At 46.5% G+C, this 27242-nt stretch overlaps 2 protein-coding genes across 2 annotated transcripts in view; one reads left to right on the top strand and one right to left on the bottom strand.

Annotated features, from left to right (window-relative positions):
- BAHD1 (bromo adjacent homology domain containing 1) overlaps nucleotides 1-27242 on the top strand; it is a 135724-nt gene that overhangs the window by 13568 nt on the left and 94914 nt on the right. The window contains exon 2 of the mRNA XM_068130572.2: nucleotides 19640-20496. Coding sequence (XP_067986673.1) covers nucleotides 19650-20496 — 847 coding nt within the window. The 5' untranslated portion in view covers nucleotides 19640-19649. The remainder of the gene's footprint in view (nucleotides 1-19639; nucleotides 20497-27242) is intronic.
- Nucleotides 2906-4661, bottom strand: LOC144894179 (zinc finger BED domain-containing protein 5-like). The gene is made up of 2 exons (XM_078786266.1): nucleotides 3966-4661; nucleotides 2906-3829 (listed from the first exon to the last, which is right to left on the bottom strand). Exons 1-2 carry the CDS (start codon nucleotides 4659-4661, stop codon nucleotides 2906-2908), a joined length of 1620 nt encoding a protein of 539 aa, XP_078642392.1.

Below are 27242 nucleotides of genomic sequence, written 5' to 3'. Positions count from 1 at the left end.
AGACACAATATCAACTCTTTCATCAATTTACACTACTCACAATAAGTTAGGGATATTGTGGGAGTGAGTTTTTTTTTAAATAGGGGTTAGGGTTATGGTATTGAAATCAAGAATGCTGTGTTTTTTCACACTCATTAATAACCATAGAATTAGGACCAATAACTTTTTTCAACATAATTAATACACAAAATCAACCACACCGAAGAACCTGCCAATATCCCTAACTTATTGTGAGTAGTGTATTATACAAGCAAGAAATTGTAGGGGTAAAAACGTTGGGGTAAAACGTCATGCAGCACCTGGAGATGGAATAGGAAAGGAGCGGTGTACAATTAATCGATTGATTGATTAATCAATAAATCAAAAATACCAAAAAGCCAAATCACTTGGTCATCGTCATGTCCAAATATCAGCTTCCTAGCTCAAAAGGGGCCTGAGATATTGCCCAGATGAGAAAAAAAAGAGTAATCAATAATTTGAATAAATAAATTATAATCGTAAAATAATTAATTTCTTAATCAATTGGCTAATAGCGTAGATAAACCATAACTTTTTTGAAAAATAATTAAGTAATTTATCAAAAAAAAAGAGAAAAGAATCTATTAATTGATTAATTAATCAATCAAAAATACCCTTTATAGTTAAATCACTCAGTCACTGTTGTGTCCAAATATCAGTTTCCTAGCTCAAAAGGAGCCTGAGATGTTGCCCAGATGAGAAAGAAAATAAATAAATGATTAATAATGGAAAAAAAATTAAAAATCGTAAAATAATTGAGTCGTTAATGAATTGGCTAATATAATACCTAAACCACCACCATTTCATCCGAATCCATAACTTTTTGCAAAGTAATTAATTAGGTAATTAATCGAATAATGAAAGAATTAGTTGATGAATTGATTAATCAGTAAATCAATAAATCAAAAATACCCTTTATAGCCAAATCACGAGCTCACTGTCATGTCCAAATATCAGCTTCCTAACTCAAAAGGTGCTTGAGGTATTGCCCAGATGAGAAAGAAAATAAATAAGTACTTAATAAATCGATAAGAATTAAGTAATTAATAAATTAATTGATTAATTTAAAATAACGTCTTGCCAAAGCACGTGGTCACTATTGTGCCCAAATTTCAGCTTTCTAGCTCAAAGGATGGCTGAGATATCGCCCGGACAAACAAACAAACGGAGTGAAAACTGAGTACTACCTTTTGGTGCGCTTCATCGCTGGGCCCCCTGATGATGATGTCATGCTCCACCTGGAGATGGAATAGGGAGGGATGGAGTGCAATTATTCGAACGCACATTCGCAACGCATATTTAACCACATGAAAACGATGTATTCTTAATCCCTAAAACAGATTACTGTGGCATAACCAGCTTTAAACCTAAGTGCATGTGCTTTGTCCTTCCTGGGGGTACACAACTGTTCTTCCTGGCGCTTACAACTGTCAGAAGGACATTGAGGAGCTGGGAGCTGGGAGAGGGGGAGCGGGAGGAGGAGAGGGTGTTTAAGGACACGTTTGACATGACAAGGTCCAATATTGAAAGGTTGCAATTTTGGGAAATGCCTGTTGGAGAAGAAACAGACTTTATATGTCCAGTGGTTTCACAGAATGATTTGGCCAACCCCGAGCAGGCTGGCATGGTGGCACCAAGTCTCCACATATTAGGGAGAATGAATGGGGGTGAGAAGAAGAGCAGAATGTCAGTTTTTAAAATATTTTTTTGGATACAAAGTTGAAGTTTGTGCAAGAGCTATAACACGAGGAAGGAACTGGTATAAAGTGGGAAAGCAAACCAACAGAAGGGTGTCTAGATAAATCAGAGGGATATTTGGGGGAAGAAATGAAAGAGGAAGGAGAGTGGGAGGAGAACATGGGGTGAACAAATTGGATACAAGCTGAAGCATAGCAAGATATGGGCTGAAAGAAGAACAATGGAAGACCAAGGATGAAATGGCAATGGAAGAAAAATACTGAAGAGTGGGTGCAGGGAAAGGGGAGAAAATAATAACCTGCAAGGAAGGGAGGGTTAATGAGGGTAGGAAAGATCACGAGTAAGGATGAAGCCCTGGAAGGAAGAGTGATATTGAACAGACAAAAGGTTGGCTTAGCAGGAGAGAGGAAAGAGGAACAAATGAGTTAAACTGGGCAGTGAGTTTGAATTTTGCAGGTTTCACCGGAAATGGGTTACTGGCAGAGATTGTGTACCCTGTGGGAACCTGGGAGGTACAGAGCATGGAAAGGGATGAGTGTGCAAGACAAGAAAGGATGTAGTAGAAGACAAAGAGGCTGCCGACCTGTGCAATGTGGGAGTAACAGGCCCAGAGATTCGACTTCATCCCTGGGAGATTCTAATGATTTTGAAGGGCTTTGGTCTCCACAGCATCAAGCTGTGAAAGGAATGATGGAGAGGCAACAACCCAAAGTGGAGAACATCACTCCATTAAGTTATGGGTGAGGGCCTTTACATTGTTAGAAGTTCAGTTTTGCCAAGGAATAACTGGGCATGATGGAGGATGCCCAGTTGGCAGGTGGTTTTGGAAGTGAACTCTGATATATTGTTCACCCAAAGGGGTTATGACTGATTTATGTGGCCTCAAAGTTTGAGGGACTTTGAGGGACCTAAAATCATTTTGTCAAGGGAGGTCTCTATAATGTCCTTTCAGAGATAGTGAGAGTGTGAGATGTTACAGGGTTGACATATGTTCCAAGTGTTGGACTAGCTCCTAATTTTATCTAGGTCTACAGCAGTGGTTCCCAACCTTTTTCTGATCGAGTACCACTTGGAGGTCCCGTACCGTCGCCGCGTACCACCTGGTTCCAGAAAAACTCAATTCGATAAGATATCAATTTATTCACAAGTAGAACACACAAATTAACTAACTGTCAACAAAGAACACAATTTAATGCGAGGGCTGCATCTGTTTCTTCTCCACCAGCTGGTCGATGCGGGGCATAACTTTGCTCACAGCACATCGGAAATCATGCCCGGGCGCAGCAAGACGGTTCCGGCTCTTTGACTTGATGGTCAGCATGGCTGAGAACCCCTGCTCGCACTCCCACGTAGAGGGGAAAAGCAGTAGCTGGGGAACAGCATGACGGGCTAGTATCGGGTACGAGGAGGCCATGCTCACCCAGAAGTTCATAGGAGAGCATTCCTTGTGCTTCGTCTTTGCTGTCTCGTCAGCCTGGACATCTATGAGCTCCTCTTGTTCCCCGGTCCCGACAGGCAGATCGCCTGGATCAACGGAAAACGGTTTGGCGATGTAGGCACAACATGTGACGTCTGGGAAGTAATGCATCAACTCAGTCTTGAGCAGTGAGAGGTGACGGACGATTTCTTGGGAAAATTCATCATTGAGCTCGCTCTCTAGGGTAGTCAGGAGTTCGAACATTCCGTAGCGTTTGCTCTCCACGTTCTTGATCCAGAGGTCCAACTTCCTGACAAACGCTCCCAGCTTCGAGATGAAGTCTGAGACAGTGCAGTTGGGCCCTTGGAACGACAGGTTTAAGTGGTTGAAGACCCCAAAAATGTCCGACAGGTAGGCCAACCTTGAGATAAACTCCTCGTCCTCCAGATCTTTTTGAAAATCGTGTTCTTTCTCCGTGAAGAATACGAGGAGTTCATCCCTCAGTTCAAAGAGACGCCTCGTCGTATTCCCCCGGGAGAGCCAGCGAACCTCTGTGTGGTAGAGGAGACAGATGTGGTCGGAGCCGAGATCTTCACAGAGCAGTTTGAACAGCCGAGTATTCAGGGCGGATGTTTTCACGAAATTCACGATTTTGATAACTCGGTTCAAGCATGATAACAAATTCGGAGGGAGCACCTTAGTTGAAAGGGCGAATCTGTGTATGAAACAATGGACACCGGTGGCGTTTGGTGACACAGCTTTCACATGGGCTTGAAACCCTGACTTTCGACCGAGCATAGACGGAGCCCCATCTGTCGTGCATCCGACCAACTTTCCACAGTTCATTCTGCTTGAACAAATTGTCCAAAACGTTGAAAACATCCTTTCCTTTCGTTGTACTGGATAGCTCCTGGCTCAGCAGCAGCTCAGTCTTCATAGTATTATTCTGTGTGAAGCGAACGTAGACAAGTAGTTGACAGCAGTTGGTGACGTCCGTCGATTCATCGAGTTGGATTGCAAACCCAAACTTTGAGGCTCTCACTCCCGCAATCACTTGGTCAGCAATGTCGCCTGACATTTCCTCGATATGGCGCTGTACAGTGTTGTTCGAGAGGGACACACTGTCCAACTTCGCCACTGCCTCCTCTCCAATCACGTGCCTGACCAAGATCTTTGCCGCTGGCATGACGAGAGACTCTGCAATGGTATGCGCCTTCATGTTTTTGGCCACCAGGAGAGCGACTTCATAGGATGCTTTGACAATCCCTGCCCCCTTCTGGTAGAACTGGTCAATCTTGTCCAGGCGCTGCCGCTTCACGTTCTCGCCAAGTCGCTGGAAGTAGCTCTGATCTCGGTCCTTCTTGTCCGCGTGGTTTGTCTCAAGACGACGTCTGAGCAGGCTGGGTTTCATGGCCTCATTGCAAAGGGACTTCATGCAGACCACACACTGCGGAAGAGCTTCTCCTCCATGTTCGATTGCTATGAAACCATACTTTATGTATGTCGGGTCATACTTTCGCTTCGGCATGTTGTCAAATCCTGTGGAAAAAAAATAAATAAATTAGTCAAGAATAAAATAATTAATCAAGAAATAAATAAAGAAATATAGAAATAAAAAAATAAATAAAGATACAATATAATAACAAGTGAAGGGAAACACAAACGAGTGCTAAGACACGTACACATTCACAGTATGGAGGCAGCGGGATAACTGCCAGCGCCGAGTGTGTGTCAGGGTTCCCAGATGTATCAGGCCAAATCATTTTTTTTAAAGGTTGAGCCCGAAAGTGCTCGCGAACCACCTGGAAGGCCCTCGCGTACCACTAGTGGTACGCGTACTACAGGTTGGGAACCATTGGTCTACAGAGAGGAAAGGGGCCGCTGCCTGCCTATCAGAAAGATCAGGGATGCTATGGCAGAGAGTGGTCATCAGCAAAACGATAAGGAGGGTTTCCAGAGAATCAGAAAAATCATTGATGAAGATGAGGAACAGGACTGTGTCCAAGGTACTAACTTGTGGCACTCCATCCTCGACAGGGAGAGGAAATGAGAGGATCCTGTTGGGAGCCACGCATTGGCTGCGAGTGGAGGATGTCAGCAAGCCATGAGAGGAAGTGGCCCTGTATGTCATTGGCTGAAAGTTTGGAGAGGAAGGATGGGTGCCAGACTGTGTCGTCACATGTTCAATATATGTCCAGAGAAATGGCCCTGTTTGCAGAGAGAGCCTTGTAAATAGTGTCATCCAAGTTTTTTTTTTTTTTTACCCAAATCACATTTTATAAACCCAAATCAACAATACAGAGGTGAGCATCTCGTTTGAGTGTAAGAGGGTTGTTTGAACGTGTAGAGGTGAGGACTGTACATGTGAGTCAGGAAGTGTGACATGGCTCTATAATTAAGCTGAGAGCAGGGAGAGTGTAAAGGCCATCGTACACTAGCTGACACAATGCGACAAGACCGTCAGCAATGAATCTTGCACAATCTCGTTTTGTCGTACACTGCGGTGCACTACCCGACTGTTTATGACACTCTTGTCAGAAAACAAAATAATAATAATAATAATACATTTATTTTATATAGCGCTTTTCAAGAAGCCCAAAGGCGCTTTGACAGAGAACAAAAAAACAAGTGCAAAAAGACAAAAATCAACAGGTAAATAATCAAAGCAAAAGGAAGGAGAAGGAGAAGAGATAGTCAGGGGTTAAATGCTGTGGGTTAAATGTTGAATGCAGTGTTGAACAGGTGGGTCTTGAGTGATGTTTTGAATGTGGTGAGTGAGGAGGAGTCTCTGATGGTGTGAGGTAGTGAGTTCCAGAGGGTGGGAGCAGCGATGGAGAAGGCCCTGTCCCCCCAGGATCTGAATTTGGTCCGCATAGGGGGGGGGGGGGGGGGGGGTCAGGAGGTTGGTACCAGCAGAGCGGAGGTTGTGGGTGGGAGTGTGTCTGGAGAGGAGGTCAGTCAGGTAGGATGGGGCCAGGTTATGGAGGGCTTTGTAGGTCAAGAGGAGGATTTTGTACTGGATTCTCTGGGGGATGGGGAGCCAGTGAAGCTTGTAAAGGACGGGGGTGATGTGGTCACAGGTCCGGGAATGGGTGAGTAGACGGGCAGCGGAGTTCTGAATGTATTGGAGTTTATTGATGATTATTGAGGGTGAACCAAAGAGGAGGCTGTTGCAGTAGTCCAGACGGGAGGTGATGAAGGCGTGGATGAGGGTTTCTGCAGCCGTGGAGGAGAGGGATGGACGGAGACGGGCGATGTTTTTCAGGTGAAATAAGGCTGTCTTTGTGATCTGTTTAGTGTATTTGTCGAAGGAGAGGGTTTGGTCAAAGATGATGCCAAGATTCCGGATGTGAGGGGAGGTGGATACTGGGAAACCGTCGATGTTGAGGGCAAAGTTATGGGTGGATTTGGTGAGCGTTTTTGGGCCAATGATGATTATTTCAGATTTATCATAGTTAAGTTTGAGGAAGTTGATTTGAAGCCAGGATTTTATTTCAGTGATGCAGTTTGTCAGGATAGAGTGGGTGGCGGTGGAGATGGACTTGGTGGAGATGAAAAGCTGGATGTCATCGGCGAAGCAGTGGAATTGGAGACCATGACGACGGATTAAGTGACCAAGGGGGGACAGGTACAGGATGAAGAGGAGGGGGCCAAGAACTGAACCTTGGGGAACACCTTGGGGGAGGGGGGGATTTGCAGTTATTGATGGAGATGAACTGGCGTCTGTCGGAGAGGTATGATTTGATCCAAGAGAGGGCAGTGCCGGTAATGTTAAAGGTGGTTTCAAGTCGGGTGAGAAGGATGGTGTGATTGATGGTGTCAAAGGTGGCGCTGAGGTCGAGGAGGATGAGAATGTTGAGGTTGCCAGCGTCAGAGGAGAGGAGAAGGTCGTTGGTGATTTTGAGGAGAGCAGTTTCAGTATTGTGGTTGGAGCGCAATCCGGATTGGAATGTTTCATACAGGTTATTGGCAGAGAGGTGATGTTTAAGTTGAGTGGCTACAGCACGTTCCAAAACTTTTGACAGTAAGGGTAGGTTGAAGATGGGTCTGAAGTTGTTTAGGGTGTCAGGGTTGAGTCCAGGTTTTTTCAGAATGGGGGTAACAGCAGCAATTTTGAGGGATGGTGGGACGATGCCTGTAGACAGGGAGGAGTTTATTGTTGCAGTGATAAGTGGAGAGAGAGCAGGAAGGGAGGCCTTGACAGAGCTGGAGGGGATGGGGTCAAGAGTGCAGGTGGCAGTTTTCATTCCTATGAGGAGTTCAGAGAGGTCAGTAGGGGAGACTGGGGAGAACTGAGACAGGGGTTGGCTGGATAAGGGGGGGCAGGTGGTTTGAGGGGGAGCAGGTGCGGTGGTGGTTAAGCTGCTGTAGATGTTGTCAATTTTGCTTTGGAAGAATGAAAGGAAGGAGATGCAGTTGTCTACTGTGAATGACTGGTTGGTGGTGTCCAGGGGGCTGAGGAGTTTGTTTATTGTAGAGAAGAGTGCTTTTGGGTTTCCAGAGCCAGAGTGGATAATTTGAGAGTAGTAGGCGGAGCGGGCGTGGGAGAGGGCATCTTTGTAGTGTTGTAGGTGGTCCTTGTAGGCTTGGGAGTGAATTGTGAGACCTGTTTTATTGCGGAGTCTTTCAAGTTGGCGAGCACGAGTTTTCATCAGGCGGAGTTCAGGGGTAAACCAGGGAGCAGAATGGGTGAAAGAAACTGTTTTGGTTTTCATGGACGCAAGCTGGTCAAGGCAGGAGGAGAGAGTGTGGTTGTAGTAGTCAGTGAGGTCAGAAGGGGTGTGGAGGTCAACGAAGGGAGAAGTGGACATTTTTTCAGAGAGGGTGGATGAGAATGAGGTAGGTGAAAGAGCGTTTAGCTTACGGAAATTGATAGTGCGATAATGCCTTGGTGCTGGGGTGGGGATGTTGATGGTTATAGTGATGGCTAAGTGGTCAGAGAGGGTGAGGTCAGAGCCAGAGAGATGGGGCAAAATTAATCCAGTAGAGCAGACAATGTCCAGAATGTGACCACGGTTATGGGTAGGAAAGTTGACATGTTGAGTGAGGTTAAAGCAGGTGAGTAAATCAGTGAAGTCAGTGGTTATTGTGGAGTCAGTGGAGTCCATGTGGATATTGAAATCACCGAGGAGGAGGATTGAGCGGCAGAGGGAACAGAGCTGGGTCAGAAAGTAGGAGAAGTCAGACAGGAATGATGGGTGTGGTTTGGGAGCGCGGTAGACGACAGCCATGACTGACTGTGTGTGACCAGAGAGTTTAAAAGCCAGGTGTTCAAATGATGGAGCAGATGAGATGGAGATGAGGCTGGTCTGGCGAATAGCGAATAAAAAGAAATCCAGGGAGAGGATGAGAAGGATGAAAGCTCTGAGTACTGTTGCACACTAGAAGTGGCTGTGGGTAAAGCCATGGCTCAGGGATCGTCCAACAACTTGCTTGTGGAACTTGCTACAGAAGCTGAGTGCTCTTATGCTAACTTCCAGAGGATGGATCCTCCACACTTCAATGAGCTAGTGGAGCTTGTCAGTCAGTGGAATGCTGAAGCTGAAGTTTAATTGGTCAATACATTGCGCCGCATCGGCGAATGTTGTAGACCGCCGCACACTGCACAACTGTTGCTGCCAACTAGTCATAAAAGTTTAATGTGTTCAACTTTTATGATGATTGTTGACGATGGTCATCAACTGCCGCACATTAAATCATTACCAAAGATTTTCACAGACTAAACAATTGCAGTCGGTCTTGTTATGGTGTGTCAGCTAGTTTGCGGCAGACTTAAGCATAAGTGTTGGAGGAGGTGGAAGGATAAGAGGATATGTCAAAGAATTGTGTGATAGAAGACTGGGCCGAGGTTTAGGAGTGGGAGAGGCATTACGGAAGAGTGATGAGTGGAACATGGAGCTGTTGAGTGTTAGTAACCTATGGTGCCCTTCCCCCTTCACACACACACATACACACACACATCGACACACACACACACACACCTGTCCTGTTGTGCTGCTGCCGTCGTAGGTCACACTACCCCCATAACGGGGAAAAAAGATTCCGAAAAGTCTGGCCCCAGTATGGTTAGTTGACCCTGGTGGCCCCTAAGAAGTTGAGCAACATATGTGAACTGCAAGGCCCCTTTGGCTGGCAAATCATCATTGACAAACTGGACATTGAACAGCTCCCTGTTGTTCGCTCGTGTTTTTTTGGAATTCCGCACTTATGTCTCTTCATCTCACTTTCCTCAATGTTCACAGGCAGGTTTGACACTGAATTTGGTTTTAATAGCTGACCTGCTGGGTGCTGCTTTTGCTGTTGTCTTTTGAGTTATTGAGGGCTGTCTACTGAGGGCTGTGCAGTATGTGGAAAGCCACCTTTCATTTTAAGGTGGTGCCTCGTTGTACCACCTGTCCTGTGGTATCCCTACATCTCTTAGATCCCTTCGCATCACATCCCTCCAACTTTTCCATGGTTCACCTCATGGGCAAGTCGGGATAAGTCAACCTACCAAGCTCATCTTTGGGAATCTGTGGTTAAGCATGTGGTCCAGATTATCCAACCACTCCAGGTGGTCGCCTCATTTTGCCAGATATTGTATCTAGAGCTCCCCAATGTTGTCTTACTTCCTGTGATGATGTGTTGGATCCAATGCACTTGGTTGGGAATTCTGCAGTCTTCTGAGGTGTTTCCGAAGGGGAATCCAACACTCAGACCCATATAGAAGCACTGATAGAACACATGTTTGGTACACTTTATGTTAGAATTTTCAGCTCAGGTGCTTGTCCATAAAGACTGCTTTGCATAAGGCTTATGCAAAATAGTTTATCAATGATGAAATCGTTTATCTTTCTTCCTGATAACACAATCGCAGATCTAAGATGCCGAAACTCACTCACAGGTTCAACATAAACGGTATATGTATAATCTAGTCGTCAAGGGGAATACATGTTTAAAATTTCAACGTAATCAGTCGCACTGTTTGGCAGCCAGAATGTTTTAATTATTTGAAGAAGAAACCTTACAAAGTTACTTTCTCCAAAACGGCTTACAAGATCGATGTGAAACTTCACGCATATGATCAACGCGTGTTTTTGGAATACAGTTTGATAATTCAAACGTCATCAGTCACATTTGACTTGCAGCCATTTTGAAAATTTATTTTGAATGAGTTTTTTTTTTAATTACTTTGAATTGAATTTTTTAAATCCATTTCTGAATCCAATTTTTTGTTTTTTGAATCTAGAGGATGTCATGGGTCGCGTGTCTGATCAAAGCGGGGTTGTATCAAAATGGGGTTGTACCAAAGCGGAATGTCTTGGTACCCGGGTATCACTGCCAACACTTATAAAGTGGAAGTTATAGTTATTCTATATTATTCTTCCTTCGTTTTTGGAAGCTTATTTTCGTTTAAATTTATTACCTGCGCTCACGAAGCGAAAAGCAGGATTAAGCGGTCCCTTGCATCCATATGTACATATGTTGTACCTGTTGTACGTATGTTGTACCAGCATGCCACCTGTTGATTATGGAAATAAATAGGCGATCGATCCTTCCTGAGAGACGGGGTGAGGAAACGATCCTTTCGGAGAGACAGGGTGAGGAAGCGATCCTTCTGGAGAGACGGGGTGAGGATGCGATCCTTCCGGAGAGACGGGATGAGGATGCGATCCTTCCGGAGAGATGGGGTGAGGATGCGATCCTTCCGGAGAGACGGCGTGTGGACGCAATCTTCTGGAGAGACGGGGTGAGGACGCGATCCTTCCGGAAAGACAGGGTGAGGAAGCAATCCTTCCAGAGAGACGGGGTGAGGATGCGATCCTTCTGGAGAGACGGGATGAGGACCCGATCCTTCCAGAGAGACAGGGTGAGGACGCAATCCTTCCGGAGAGACGGGGTGAAGACGCGATTCTTCCGGAACGACGGGGTGAGGACGCGATCTTTCCGGAGAGACGGGGTGAGGACGTGATCCTTCTGGAGAGACAGGATGAGGACGCGATCCTTCTGGAGAGATGGGGTGAGGACGTGATCCTTCCGGCGAGACGGCGTGTGGACGCAATGCTTCTGGAGATACGGGGTGAGGACGCGATCCTTACGGAAAGACAGGGTGAGGAAACGATCCTTCTGGAGAGACGGGGTGAGGACCTGATCCTTCTGGAGAGATGGGGTGAGGATTCCGGAGAGACGGGGTGAGGACGCAATCCTTCCGGAGAGATGGGGTGAGGACACGATTCTTCCGGAACGACGGGGTGAGGACGCGATTCTTCCGGAACGACGGGGTGAGGACGCGATCCTTCCGGAGAGATGGGGTGAGGATTCCGGAGAGACGGGGTGAGGACGCAATCCTTCCGGAGAGATGGGGTGAGGACACGATTCTTCCGGAACGACGGGGTGAGGACACGATTCTTCCGGAACGACGGGGTGAGGACGCGATCCTTCCGGAGAGATGGGGTTAGGACGCGATCCTTCCGGAGAGACGGCGTGTGCACGCAATCCTTCTGGATATATGGGGTGAGGACACGATCCTTCCGGAGAGACGAGGTGAGGACACGATCCTTCCAGGGAGACCGGGTGAGGACGCGATCCTTCCGGAGAGACGGGGTGAGGACGTGATCCTTCCGGAGAGACGGAGTGAGGACGCGATCCTTCCAGGGAGATGTGCTGAGAACGTGTTCCTTCCAGAAAGATGGGCTGAGAACGCGATCCTTGTGATCCTTCCGGAAAGACAGGATGAATTATATGTTGTTCTGTATTTGGTTTCTTTGCCCTCTCAAACTTAGGTGCTGTTGATTTGTAGAATACTGAATCGTTCAGTCCTTCACTTGAAAGTTTAGGAAGAATTTGAACTGGTACAATTTATACCACCAGGTCTTTCCTCATTCTTTTCGGCCTGGAGGAGTTTTTTTTCTTTTTTGGTCTTAAAGATTTATGGTTGAAAATGTTATTATTTCAACCGTTTTATTACAGGCAAAAATACTGTCATGTTGCCGGCGATTAAGATCGCTGGTGACGAATAGCTGAACTGCTTTAACTCTTGAGGCGAGCAGCCGAATATATGGTGGTTATGGCGCGCACGGGGAAAGAAGAGACATGGGGCGTTTGTCTACACGAAACCCACAGGTCTATACCGAAACCATGTACAAAGAAACACGACAAATGAAAATACAACAACAATGATTTAATAAAAATAAAGCACAGAATGAAAATGTCGAAATAAAAACTGAGGTAAATTAATTTCCTAACTGAGAAGTCTCCTCATACTGACACAAATACGAACACAGGAGAAAGATGAAATAAAAATATACTGTTCCCTTTGGCCGGCTGGTACGTATCCGTGTGTAAATGGTCTTTTTAGGAGGCTGGCGGTGACGGCGCCTTAACCCACAAGCAGGAAGATGGCGACGCGCAGAACGCCGCGCACCAATAAGCACTTGGTGACGAGGTGGGAGGCGAGCACAACCCGCATTCTCTTCTCCTCATACACAGACTCTGCTTTGCACTCCTCGGGTCCTTTCCGCCGCAAAGGAATTTCCTGCTCCGCCACCGTGCTGTCCATCCACGCTCCCCTCCTTAGCAAAAGCCAAAAGTCCGCCACCACAAAAATGGCCAGCGTCCTGCATGAAGGCAAAAGCACCAAAGATGGCGAAGCCTTCTTGTTCGATCCCGAGCAGCAGAACGACTCCTCCCTCTCTCTCTCTAGAAGCTTCTAGCTGACGTCACTCCGACCAATCATGAAGCTCCTTCAAAATGGCCTCGTACTCTGCCTACGTCCACGGTCCATTCATGTCCCTCATGGCGTGGCCTGACGGCTCTTTCTCCATCCCTCCCGATTCTCCGCCTCCTTTGGGGGGGTGGGGGGGGGGGGGCGTTTCCGCTGCAAAGGAATTTCCTGGCGTTTCCGCTGCTCGGGTCCTTTCCACTGCAAAGGAATTTCCTGCTCCGCCGCCGAGCTGTCCGTCCGCGCTCCCCTCCTTAGCGAAAGCCAAAAGTCCACCACCACAGAATTTTTATTTTTATTTTTTTTGTATACTGAATCGAGGCTCGTGAAAGAGCTAACATTAACTTCACAAACAAATCGACCAGACAAACAAAATACACAAAAAGAGGGAGCGGAAGACAAGATGGGGAGAAAAGGGGAAGCACACACACACAACATCCGAGAGCAGGGAGATGTGTGGAAGGGAGAGGGCCCGGGGGGAGGAGGCGTGGGAAGGGGGGGGGGGGGGAGAGAGAAGTATAAAGCACAAGGACACCAAGGACTTCCAGGACAAAAGTTGGTATTTCAAAAAGTGGAATTGGGGTGAAATTAGCGGGGGTAGAAAAGATCAAGGTTTTGGATGGGGGAAGATAAGAGATGGTGGTGAACAGCTGTTTTAAAGACTTGGAGGGTGGAGTGGGATTGAAGAGAGTGAGGGAGTTTGTTCCAGAGGCGGGAGAAAAGAGGAATGAAGGAGTGAAGGTGAGCAGAGAGTCTTGATTTTGGCAGTTTAACCAAAAGAGGGTTGCAGGCAGATCTTGTGCGACCTGTAGGAATATTTGCGGGACAGAGCCCAGAGAGAGCTGGGGGGGCAAGGCCAGAGAGGAGTCGGTAGAAGACGGAAAGACCACCAACCTGCCTGCGGTGAGTGAGTGAGAGGCCCTTGGAGTTAGCTTCATCGCGGGAGATTCCAATGATTCTGAATGCTTTGGTTTCAACAGCGCGAAGGCGAGCTAGGTGTGAGGCAGGAGCACCAGCCCAGAGGGGAGAGCAGTATTCCATTGAGCTGCGGATGAAAGCCTTGTATGTGGTGAGGAGCTCAGGTGTGCCAAGGAAGGACTTTGCACGACGGAGGATGCCCAGTCGGCGACTGGCTTTGGAGGCCAGATTTGAAATGTGGTTTTTCCAGGAAAGATCATGGCAGATAGTGAGACCCAAAAGCTTGAGTGACAGAACTTCTTGGAGAGGATTATTCAGAAAGTGGATGGGAGGGTTGTCCAGTCGGTCTTTTTGGAGAGACATCGTAAGAGTGTGAGATTTGTCAGGATTGAAAGACATGTTCCACTTGTTTGCCCAGTCTGTGATTTTGTCAAGGTCTGCAGAGAGTGAGGAGGCTGCAGACTGCCGATCTGAGGGATGAAGAATGGAGCGACAGAGAGTAGAGTCGTCAGCAAAGAGATAGAGAGGATACATTGGATGGACACATTGTCCGCTGGGACCATTATCCCAATTGACTGTTGCGTGGACATCTCTGAACTTGTCAAGACCGCTCCATACAGGGTCATCTTCTTGTGATTTTCCCAACTCTCGGCGGAGGTAATGGCATCAGTGACTTTGTTGCAAAGCCCGCCACACTGGAGCACACACGGAACGGTGGTCATTGGCATAAGCTTTCTTCTCAATTCAAATCACGAACAGCTGAAACCTAAAACATAGAAATACATGAAATTTAACACACCCATTAATCCTCCCCCCCCCCCGCCCCCACACACACACACCACATGCACGCACCCACACTCACCTATACGCAGCGAAAAAAAATTCTCTAGTCAGAGCCTCAATTTCGTGACCATTCTAGATGCAGACAAAATAATATGTTTATTCAGGTGCTCCTTTTCAAAAGTTGCATTTTTGCTCTACCAGATGACGGCCATATTGGATTCCTAGGTCAAAAGGATGTTGTAACGTCAAACTAATGTCAAATTCGGGATCGTCGTGGTCGACTTTATTTTTGTCGAATAATTCTATGTGCTTTTGTTCAAAACTTTATTTTTAAAGATGGTGCCGGCGGCCATCTTGGATTAGGGCCTTTAGGGGAAAATGCCGGGATTTTTGGGAGGGACATGGGTGCTAATTTTTTTATATAAGGTCCATAGAAGTCAAATCAATCGCCTTTTTCTTCTTTGGTCCATGGGGGCGGGGCGTAGTCAGACAGGCTGCTGCTTGGCTTTCTGCCGGTGTGGTAATTGCCGGTGTGGTGTCTCCATCCGTGTGTGTCTCCGTGTGTGTCTCCGTGTCCGTCCGTGTGTGTCCATCCGTGTGTGTGTCCATCTGTGTGTGTGTCCGTCTTTCCGTGTGTGTGTGTGTGTGTGTGTGTGTGTCCCTCTGTGTGTGTGTCCCTCTGTGTGTGTGTCCGTCTGTGTGTGTGTCCGTCTGTGTGTGCGTCTGTCTGTGTGTGCATCTGTCTGTGTGTGCATCCGTCCATGTGTGTGTGTGTGTGTGTGTGTGTGTGTGTGTATGTGTGTGTTAGGGTCAGTGTCACATAAAATCATCAAGTTTCAGCCAATTGACCTGAAATTTTAATTTACCATTTGAGTTTTGTCATCAAATTTTCAATAAAGCTTTATTATGAGAATATGGAGAAGGCAGATTAATAAATCGGGTGAAAAGGTCAAAGGTCAGCATCACAAAATCTCAAATTTTCACCCGATTGACCTGAAATTTAAAGAATTTGCATATCGGGTCACTAAATTAGTTCACTAATCAAAAGGTAGAAGTCGATTGGTTTGTTGTTTTTAGATGAAAAGGTCAAAGGTCAAGGTTGCATAAAATTAATTTTCACCCGATTGACCTGAAATTTAAGAATTTGCATATCGAGTCACTAAATTCGTTCACTAATCAAAAGGTAGGAGTCGATTGTTTTTGTTTTTTTAGATCAAAAGGTCAAAGGCCAATGTTGCATAAAATCATCAATTTTCGTTTCCTATGAAATAAACGCCATTATGACGAAGTGGTTCGGCCGCCATCTTGGAAAAAACGAAAACTTTGCACCTCGATATCTCCGAAAGCGCTGAATAGCCACACACAAACACATTTAAGAACTCACACATTAAGTGAGCTTATCTCGCGCCTTATTTTCTCCATATCGTCTACTTTGGACGAACCAGCATCAACAATTGCATCATTTCCGTGGCCTCCACAGCGACAACCAGATACGCACCTCTTCACAGTTTTCTCTTGCACTTCATTGTTACTTCACCGCACCAACACCCTACGCACCTTAGACACCACCAATATTCCTCCTCTTACCCCCTAACTTAGCGTTTGGTTAACGGGGGTATGACAGCCCCAGCCCAGTGAGTGAAGAGGTCAAAAATACCTCGTTTCTTTGTTTTCATTCTGAACTATCTCCCCTGCAGATGATCTGATTGGGTGCCCATGTCTTGTGTTTAGTTAATAAGTAAGGCATAGGTATAAGTGCTTCACCTGTTTCACCTGTTTTACACTGTTTCACTTCACCTGTTTCACTTCACCTGTTTTTCCTGTTTTTTTTTGTTTGTTTTTTCCTGTTTTTTTTTCCTGTTTTTTTTTTCCTGTTTTTTTTCCTGTTTTTCCCTTCACCTGTTTTTACACCTGTTTCACTTCACCTGTTTTCTTTTCTGTACAGTGCTGGCAGCCTCAATTGCTCATTCCCCTTTTGCACATTTTTATTGCACCTCCTCTTTTTGATTAATTTTGATTGCCTGCTTGCTTTGTGTACTAAAGTGCTGAATAGCACCTCATGACCCCACATTACACATTTGCCTTGTAAATAATATACCCCCTCTTGGTAAACTCTCTTTCGATCTATCTTTGTTCATTCGTTCCTCCATTGGTCCAACACCGTCAGCACCAAGGTTAGTCTGGGAGATAATAATAATAATAATAATGCATTTATTTTATTTAGCGCTTTTCAGGAAGCCCAAAGACGCTTTGACAGAGTGCAAAACATAATGCATAGCAAAACATAAAAACAATTGCAAAAAAAGAAGAATCAATAGGGAAATATTCAAAGCACAAAGGAGGGAGAAGGAGAGGAGATAGTCAGGGGTTAGATGCTGTGGGTTAAATGTTGAATGCAGTGTTGAACAGGTGGGTCTTGAGTGATGTTTTGAATGTGGTGAGTGAGGAGGAGTCTCTGATGGTGTGAGGTAGCGAGTTCCAGAGGGTGGGAGCAGCGATGGAGAAGGCCCTGTCCCCCCAGGATCTAAATTTGGTCCGGATGGGGGGGGGGGGGGGTCAGGAGGTTGGTACCAGCACAGCGGAGGTTGCGGGTGGGAGTGTGTCTGGAGAGGAGGTCAGCCAGGTAGGATGGGGCCAGGTTATGGAGGGCTTTGTAGGTCAAGAGGAGGATTTTGTACTGGATTCTCTGGGAGATGGGGAGCCAGTGAAGCTTGTAAAGGACGGGGGTGATGTGGTCACGGGTCCGGGAATGGGTGAGTAGACGGGCAGCGGAGTTCTGAATGTATTGGAGTTTATTGGTGATTGTTGAGGGTGAACCAAAGAGGAGGCTATTGCAGTAGTCCAGACGGGAGGTGATAAAGGCGTGGATGAGGGTTTCTGCAGCCATGGAGGAGAGGGATGGACGGAGACGGGCGATGTTTTTCAGGTGAAAGAAGGCTGTCTTTGTGATCTGTTTAGTGTATTTGTCGAAGGAGAGGGTTTGGTCAAAGATGATGCCAAGATTCCGGATGTGAGGGGAGGTGGATACTGGGAAACCGTCGATGTTGAGGGCAAAGTTATGGGTGGACTTGGTGAGCGTTTTTGGGCCAATGATGATTATTTCAGATTTATCACAGTTAAGTTTGAGGAAGTTGATTTGAAGCCAGGATTTTATTTCAGTGATGCAGTTTGTCAGGATAGAGTGGGTGTCGGTGGAGATGGACTTGGTGGAGATGAAAAGCTGGATGTCATTCCCAAATTAATTGGCTCTCATCCAAGTCCGGTGTGCACTGGGCTGTTGCTCGGCCACCCCATTTAAGACAAGATCTAATTAAGATAAGATTAGTACACAATGAGGGGCGTCCCCTAGTTGGGAGACCACGTGGCCTCCAGGTAAATGGTAATCAGACGGAGGAATGTGGTCGACTAATTAGCGTTCGGTTTACTTAGCAACCCATCCGGGTCGCAGCGTTATTCATACCTGGCGGCCTCAGGTCCAGTATCTTGTGAGGAATCGAGGCAACCCAACCCTTCCTCCCATCCTCGGAGTAGACTTGAAACTCGTGGCTGTAACAATATTGAACTTAAACTTGGTAGGGGACGTGTATTGCAAAGCAGTTCTCCCTCTTGTTACCCTCGCCTGAGGAGAGGGTATTGCATTTGAGTCCGTTTGTTCGTCTGTCTGTTTGTCTGCGCAGAATAAATATGATTTTCTCTGCAACTGTTGGTCCGATTGACAGGAGATTTTCACCATAGGTGCACCTCCTCCTATATAATTTTTTAATGATAATTATTACGTCATAGGTCACGTGGTATGAGCGCCATCTTGGAAAAACCGAAAAGCTTTGCTCCTCTATATCTCCGAAAGTGCTGAATAGACAAAATTGAGACATGGCTCATTGTAAAGAACTCTCCCTGGGGAATAACATCTGTGAATGATGATGTCATAGGTGCCTCCATTATGACGTCATAATTCGACAAGTACAAAACTTCATCCTATCAAGATGAAATTTCTTGAGCGTCATGAAGGCATAAATTGGTGGAGAAAAAATATATAATGACGTCATCGGTCACGTGGTTCCGCCGCCATATTTGTTTTAACACAAAAGCCTTAAAAACCACTGAAAATACATCCTGGCGAGGGTTTGCAATCTCTGATTGTTCTTTCTAGTTCTTATTGCAATTGCCTTCATATAATTTATGCATAATAACCTCGTCATTTGTGCCATGGACGCATGTTTACTTGCACCTCATTTTAACCTCAAGTAACCTCAGGTCATTGACTTTTTTTAGATGACGATGGATAATGAGGTGCATTTTTGGGGGGGTATGGGAGCTGTGGGTGCTAAAAATTTTGATAATTTTACATTGACTCGGAAATACCACACCACATTGAGATGGAGTCCTTCATATATGAAGCTGCTGGTAATCCATCCATTGTAAGCACGAAGAAGTAAAACACGTTTACTGTATTTTAATGAGAGGATGAAGACGACAGTTTTTGCCATGAAAGTTTTTAGGAACGGTGAAAAAGACCCCTTGTAGAGTATCGAACTTGATTGGATGGTCAGCTCTTCCCCCTGACCTTGCAATCCTTCTGGAATCCTTGTCCAGGAAAGCGACATTTGGCTTTGTGACAATGGGAACCATGCTATCAGTCGTGCTTATTACATTGCATGAATACCAAACGTTAACAGTTTTATACAGTTTGTATGTTAATAACCGGGTTAGGGTCGTTAGGGACTTAGGGTTAGCCGTCAAAATATGTTAATAACCGTCTAAATCGTGAAGTCGCATTCACGATTCAATAGGAGGTAATCGGGACGTAATGACGGAAGACCTGACGTAATGTGCGAGTTTGAACCAACGAGAGCCGCCCCATTCACATGTTGTTTGGGGGGGAATTTTTTTTTGCTGCCCGGGTACAATTTGCTCGAGTACCATGTGGTTGGATGTTCACTGGTTCTGGCTGCTAATTCAACCTTTGGCTGTGAAGGATCCATTCCTCTTTCATGACCTGCAAGGCAAATTCTTGTTAATGTTGTAGCATCACATTAGGCCTCAATCAGTCTTGCAAGTACTGTAACTTTTCAACTAACGTCTTTGGCAATTATCTTGCTTTGCAGACCTGACCTGATGGCCTCTCCCAAGCCTGGTAACGCCATCTGTTCTCGAGTGGTCCCAACGTCCTCTGGAGCAGGCCGCAACTGGGCTTGTGAGACCGGTGCGGCACAAGCGGCGAGCCCGCTGAATGAACGCCATGCTCTTGCATGCTTCTCTCACCAACCTCTAGCTGCCACGACACTCGCCATGGGGGGTGCGTTGCCCCCCGCTGCGCTTGGCGGACGTGCCGGTGATGCACCGTCACCCCCGAGGACACGTGATCAGGAGCGATGGCATACCGCCGCCAATGAAAACCATCCCGATTCGCTGCCACTGTATGCCGCACCTCGTAAACGTCGCATTGCAAGTCTGAATGCTGAGGCGCTCATGAGCGCCATGCTGGTTCGTGAGCCAGGTGTACCAAAGCGGCCAAAGCACGCAGATGGTCATTCCGGCCAAGCATGCGATTTTCCAGGGAAGGTTTTGCGCCAGAGTACTGTACTTTCTCGGCGCCGATTGCCCAGCGATATTGAACCCGCGGTCCCGTCGTTTCGATCGGCGACCAGCAAGGCCCAAGGTTGCACGATAACTCCCCGCCGTAGCTGGCGTCCAACGCTACTTCGACATAACTGTGACAATGACAATAATATCGACGATGGTAGAAGGAAGGACAAGAGGAAAGGCATGGTGCCAGGGAGCAATGGCCTGGCAGCAGCAGCAACAGCAGCAGCACGTAGTGACCAGAACATTCCCGATCCATCCTGTAGCCCTCGGGTCTGCCTGGTCAAGTTACCGCCATGTCAAGACCTCGCACCTGGGAGCCGGACCACATGTAATGGCAAGCACCTTTCTTGGGATAGACCAGGCCGGATGAATACAGGTGCAGTATTACACACTTCACGAAGTCGTATTACAGTATTACACACTTAAAAGTTGAACTGTAGCACCTTTTCGGTATGTTTTTGTGTACAGCTGTTTATAAGAGAGTTTGTCGTATACAATTCTCCGACTTTGTTCAACGAAAGTTGCATATTTGATATTTGAAATAGCCGCAGACATTTTGCAAGTATGTCTCGATTACACATTCGGTCAAAGCATGTGCATGATGCAAGCTTGTGCCAAAACTCTGTCCATACATTTTGGCTTTTAGCCGGAGGTTGATTTAACACTTCTGTAAGCTTCGAACTTTTGGATTGCTTTTTTGTTGAAGTTGTTGTCTCCTGCCCCTCCGACTAGGTCGGAGACGGGGACATTAAAATGAGCTCTGTCCGACCGACCAATCATCTATCTGCCCATGTACTTTTGTGCACCCGATATTTGAAGATCCGTTGAGCATTTAGCTTTCATATTGCAGATGTATATTCCTCATGACATTATCTCAACCTGATTAGATCATGGGTGATTGCCTGAATTATATTGCCATGGCAACCATCTCGGTAACTTGGCTCTTGTGCGAGATATTTCAAAAACTGTTGAACATTTAGCTTTTATATTGCAGATATCTATCATACCACCCAAAAGTCGGGGGACCTAGAGTATTAGCTCCGTCTTATTTGTATCTTAATATTAGTACATGGTGTTGTGTCATTGTAGTGCAAAATTTGCTACACTAGTGGAACCAATGTTTTTTGGAATCCTTATACCCAAGGCAACACGACCTGAGTTGGTTCCATTTTTTTCAATGGCGTCTCTGGCGGCCATTTTGACTTTCAAAATGGCCGCCATTTTTTGCAATTTTGTATGTATCTTTTCACATAAAACACTTTGATTAACCATTTTTTCTGGCATTTTTGTCATTCCTTGTACAGAAAATCCACCAAACACATATCCAGTTAACAGACGTTTTTTGAGAAATATCTTTGGCTAACAACTTGTTTTGAGCATAATCTAGTGGGTTGTAGCTGAAGAAGTATATGCACAAATTTTCTAGAGTACAGGAAGCCAAGTACAGGAAGAAATCTGGCTGCTTCACTGAACGTGTGAAGTTAATCAGCGCCAACACTTGCCTCATGTACATTCGTGCCCATTGATACATTGGGAATTTACTGTGGCTCCTGTCAAAATCACTCAGCTGCTTTTCCAAGTTTAGATGTTCAATCTCCATTAGAAGTTGGTGATGGGCTTCCTGAATGCCTACCTCTTTCTTGTTTGCTTCTATCAAGTTATCCATACAGGCAGATAGAGCTTCTACAACTGCAGGCTTCTCTTTCAGAAATTCTGAAAGCCAGAGATCAAAGAATACCTCTAATGTGAGCTCATGAGCTTGAACAGCACGATTGTGGTGATTCCCATTGAGTATCTGATTTACTGTCACAGTGCTGTACAGATCCTTGCTCCAAGCTTCATCAAGCCCGCTGTGCTCAACAGTCCTCCCAAGGCACCTTAGTGCACACAAGACAGTGTGGAAACCACCAGGGCATACCATCCATTTCCCAGCATATTGGTCATGAAGATATTCTAACTTTAGGGCCCTCTTGTAAAGATCCATGTCAAATGTAACTAAGATCGTTCCAGTGTTTTCTGGACACACAACACTATTGAGGTACGAAAGCTTCTCAAGAACTGTCACCAGTGTTGTCCACTCATGAGCTGGTGCCTTAATGATAGGCATTGTGTGATCTTGATCAAGGTTGGGTGTCTTGTTCTCTTCTGGAGTGCACACACGAGAATTGTATGCTGACCAAACTGGTATACCGTCTGATGTCTCTTCATGGTGCCTCTGTGAATACCGTGAAAGTAGCCATGCAAAGTCTTGCTGTGTTGCATTAACAACTTTATCTTTGTACTGACCAAGTTGAAAGTTTTCATAGCGTGGACTTCTACTTGGCTTGGGGTTAGGGACGAAGACGCCATTGAAAAAAATGGAACCAACTCAGGTCTTGTTGCCAAGGGTATATAGATGCAAAAAAACATTGGTTCCACTAGTGTAGCAAATTTTGCACTTACATATAATAATTCTACATAGCACCATGTACTATATCCTATTAGCATTGAGTATCTGTGGAGTTTACAGTTGGCATGCCTCATCAAAATGATTATGTGCTTGACTTTTATTTAGATGACGATGGATAATGAGGTGCATTTTTTGGGGGGTATGGGGGCTGTGGGTGCTAAAGATTTTGATAATTTTACATTGACTAGGAAATACCACAGCACATTGAGATGGACTCCTTCATATGTGAAGCTGCTGGAAATCCATCCATTGTGAGCGCGAAGAAGTAAAACACGTTTACTGTATTTTAATGAGAGGATGAAGACGACAGTTTTTGCCATGAAAGTTTTTAGGAACGGTGAAAAGACCCCTTTTAAAGTATCGAACCTGATTGGATGGTCAACTCTTCCCCCTGACTGGCCCAGAGAGGAGAGAAGTATTGAGCAAAATCTGGAGCCTCAAATTTTAGTGATCAAAAGACTGACTGTCCAAGGCAGACCTATCTTCCAGGGGGCCTGAGGCAGACCACGGTATTTTACTCCGGGCCTACTTGCGCATTTTGCAAGAAACCTGGGCATTTGATGTCCCAATGTTACGCCCTGAAAAGAAGAAATCAGGATCGGAGTCAGGCTAGTTCAACTTCGGATGCGTTGGCAAGTGCGAGAAATCGTCCTTGGAGGACAGTGAATTGTGACGGTCCCCGTGCCAAACTTACTGCATCAGAGAACGACCTTTTCCAAGACGGTTACAAACCTTTCATTTCTCATAAGTATTTGTTTGTGTCACTGGATGGGGACTTAACTAACCAGAGACCTGTTAGGGTATTAAGGGACACTGGAGCACATCAATCTTTGAAGCTCGAGGGCATTTTGACATTGTCTGAAAAAACTGCAACTGGGGTTAGTGTTCTCTTACAGGGGGTTGGTGGCTTAGTTAAAGCTCTTCATCTGGTCCATTTAAAGTCCGAGTTGGTGTCATGACTGGTCACTGCAGGTTTACAAGCCTTCTTCCTGTGGAGGGAATTTCTTTTATTATCGGGAACGATTTGGCTGGTGGTCGAGTTTCAGGTAAACTGATGTTGGTTGAAAAGCCCAGTGTGGAAAATAACGCAGCACAGTTAGAGCAGGAGATTCCGGGTATCTTTCCATCATGTGCAGTGACTCGTGCTATGGATAGGAAGCGCTCTGAAGATAATGAGAAGGAAGGTGATGTGGATTTGGGTTCCATAGAGGTATTGGAGGAAAGGTCTGGGAGACAAGGTAGTAAAGGGAGTGACACCAAGGAACCTAATGATAAGGTTTCATCCGGACCAAAGGATAAAATGGAGTGTCCGTCGGATACATCTGCGAACGAGGCTGAACAAACGGTGCTTGCCCGAAAGAGACTTGTTGAAGAGCAACACAGAGATTCTGAACTCCGGAGTGTGATTGGTAAAGCCATTACAGAGGAAGAGGCTATGAAGGTACCTGTTGGTTACTTCATGAAAGGGGAAATACTTATGAGAAAACGAAGATCACCGGAGGTACCAGCGAATGACGAGTGGAAAGTCCATTACCAAATTGTGGTGCCACAACTGTATCGGAAGGAGATATTGAGTTTGGCACATGAGACACCTTTGGCCAGGCACCTTGGAGTGAACAAGACGTGTGAAAGAATTCTGGCACATTTTTTCTGGCCAGGATTGCGATGTGATGTGGTGGAATTCTGTAAATCTTGTCATTCTTGTCAGCTGGTGGGCAAACCTAATCAGTAAACACCTTCAGCGCCATTTAAAACCGATTCCAGCTTTTGAAGAACCATTCAGCCGGGTCATTATTGACTGTGTAGGTCCTTTACCTAAAACTAAAGCTGGACATCAGTATATGCTGACCATCATGTGTGCTTCCACTAGGTTCCCAGAAGCGGTGCCTCTAAGGAAAGTTACTGCGATAGTTATTGCAAAGGTCATGATTAAATTTTTCACCCTGGTTGGCCTACCAAAGGTCATCCAGTCTGATCAGGGTTACAACTTCATGTCAAAGCTTTTTCAGCAAGTGGTACACCTGTTGGGAGTGAAGCAAGTAAGGTCAAGTACTTACCATCCCGAGAGTCAAGGGGCCTTGGAAAGGTTTCACCAGACATTGAAGAATTTGATCAGAACTTACTGCTTTGAATGTGACAAGGATTGGGACGAGGGAATGCCCTTATTGTTGTTTGCTATGAGGGAGTCTGTTCATGAGTCATTGGGATTCAGTCCTTTTGAACTCGTGTTTGGACACACTGTTTGAGGACCTTTGAAACTGGTGAAGGAACAGTCGGTCAAGTCGCAGTCAAGAGGAGTTGCAGTCAACTGTGTCAGAGTATGTGACAACTGTTAGGCACAGATTGGCTTAGGCCTGTGACGTAGCGAGAGGAAACTTGAAAGCAGCACAGGACAAAATGAAAGTAAGACATAGCAAGACTTCTCAGATAAGAAATTTCAGTCCTGAGGACCGAGTGCTGGTGTTGCTTCCAGTTCCAGGTCAACCGCTAGGTATTTTGATCCCAATGCCATTGAAAGGAGGGTCAATGAAACGGATTATGTGGTGACAACCCCAGACCGACAGAAAAAGCGGCAGCTGTGTCACGTTAACAGACTGAAGAAATATTATGAGAGGAAGCCTGTGTGAAAAATGGCTCCTGTCTCACCTGTCGTACCTGTAGTCGGTGTGCAAGACAATCCAGAGTTTGAGGCCAGTGTGAAGTTCGATAGCATTGATGACCAGGCTTGCCCCAGATTGACGAACACTGAAGTGTTAAAGAACCTAGACCAGAAATTAGGTCATTTGACGAGGGTGCAACAAGGACAATTATCCAACCTAATTTCTGAGTTTGCGCATTTGTTCACCGATGTACCTGGTCGTACCGGTCTGGTATGTCATGATATTGATGTGGGGGAGGCCACTCCCGTGAAACAACATCCCTACCGGATGAACCCTGTTAAGATGGATTATCTCCAGAAGGAGGTTCAGTATATTTTGGAGAACGACATCATCGAACCAAGCAGCAGTGAATAGAGCTTACCATGTGTGTTGGTTCCAAAACCCGATGGCAGTTTTCGCTGTTTTACGGATTTAAAACGGGTTAATACAGTGACAAAGACAGATTCGTATCCCATCCTGAGGATTGATGACTGTATTGATAGAATAGGCCCAGCTAAATTTGTAAGCAAATTTGACTTGCTGAAGGGGTATTGGCAGATTCCTCTTACCGATCGTGCAAAATATATTTTGGCCTTAGTCACACCAAATGGGTTGTATCAATACAAGGTTCTTCCCTTTGGGTTGAAAAACTGTCCTGCTACGTTTCAACGACTAATAAATAAGCTTATTGCAGACCTTGAGGGGGTGGAGGCTTATCTGGATGATGTCATCATCCACACCATGACAATGGAAGATTGGAAGATCATCTTAAATAAATTCAGGCATTCTTCAACAAATTCACTGAGGCAAGGTTGACCATCAACTTAGCTAAGAGTGAGTTTGTAAAAGCACAGGTGGTGTTCCTAGGCCACGTAGTAGGTCAGGGTCAGGTGCAACCAGTGACAGCCAAGATAGAAGCCATTGATCGCTTCCAAATTCCAAAAGGGAAAAAGGAGCTTTTGAGATTCTTGGGTATGGCTGGTTGGTACCGGCGGTTCTGCAGGAATTTTTCTGACGTGGTAGCTCCTTTAATGAATTTGCTGAAGAAAGAGACCAAGTGAAGGAACTGCGCTCCAACGCGAGTCGAAAGAATTGACGCGACCAAAGACGGAATTCGTCCGAGTTGCTTTATTGAAACAAAACAGCTCAGGTATTCTGACAAGCCCGTTTTTCGGGCAACAATATATATACACATTTATGTCGGGAAGTTTGCCCGGCAAAAGCTATACCGGGCATGACCGGGTATCAAGGGCGAGCCTTGGAAAGGCGAGTCTGGACCTGCCCGGGCGTGTTTGGCTGCGGCCTGGCAAGTCGAGGCTGGGCGTGCCCGGGCGCTCTGGGCGAGCACTGGAAAGGCGATAGCGGGCATGCCCGGACGCTCTGGGCGAGCCCTGGGAAGGCGATAGCGGGCATGCCCGGACGCTCTGGGCGTGCCCTGGAAAGGCGATAGCGGGCATGCCCGGACGCTCTGGGCGAGCCCTGGAAAGGCGATAGCGGGCATGCCCGGACGCTCTGGGCGAGCCCTGGAAAGGCGAGAGCGGGCATGCCCGGGAAAGACGAGACCGGGCGTGCCCGGGAGGTTCGGGCGTGCCCGGGAACAGTGAGTCCGGGCATGCCCGGGAGAGGCGCGTCTGGCCGTGTTCTGGCCGGTGCAAGGCGATTATGTACATCCAGCGGTAACCGCTACACACGCCCCTCCAGAATCGACCTGCACCGGCAGGGTCAATTTAAGGGGGGTCCGGATGACCCGGCCGAAGCGACCCCTGGAGGGTCGTGGGGAGGGGTCTGACGTGGTGGTGGGTGGTCGAGTGGGGGGAACTGTGGACGGGGGGCGGCCTCGCCGCGGAGGAAGGGCCAACCGTGGTGGTCGGTCGACGTCCATGTGCGCCGGTTTGAGGCGGTCCACAGAAATCCGGTCCGGCCGGCCGCCGAAGTCGACGATGAAAGACTTGTCGCCCCGTCGCAGGACCCGGAAGGGCCCGTCGTACGGCGGCCGGAGTGGCCCCCGGTGCGCGTCATGACGCACAAAGACGT

This window comes from Myxine glutinosa, chromosome 11 (genome assembly GCF_964187855.1).
Source record: "Myxine glutinosa chromosome 11, kmMyxGlut1.1, whole genome shotgun sequence".
Taxonomy (NCBI): domain Eukaryota; kingdom Metazoa; phylum Chordata; class Myxini; order Myxiniformes; family Myxinidae; genus Myxine; species Myxine glutinosa.
Note: the sequence above shows the minus strand (reverse complement) of the source record. Positions and strands in the feature narration are given on the sequence as shown.

What these genes read in the sequence shown, in the direction of transcription:
- LOC144894179 (XM_078786266.1), bottom strand. Translation starts at nt 4,661, where the DNA reads ATGCCGAAGCGAAAGTATGACCCGACATACATAAAGTATGGTTTCATA. An exon ending in AGCAGAATGAACTGTGGAAA is followed by an intron (nt 3,830 to 3,965) that starts GTTGGTCGGATG and finishes CTTTCAACTAAG; the next exon opens with GTGCTCCCTCCGAATTTGTT.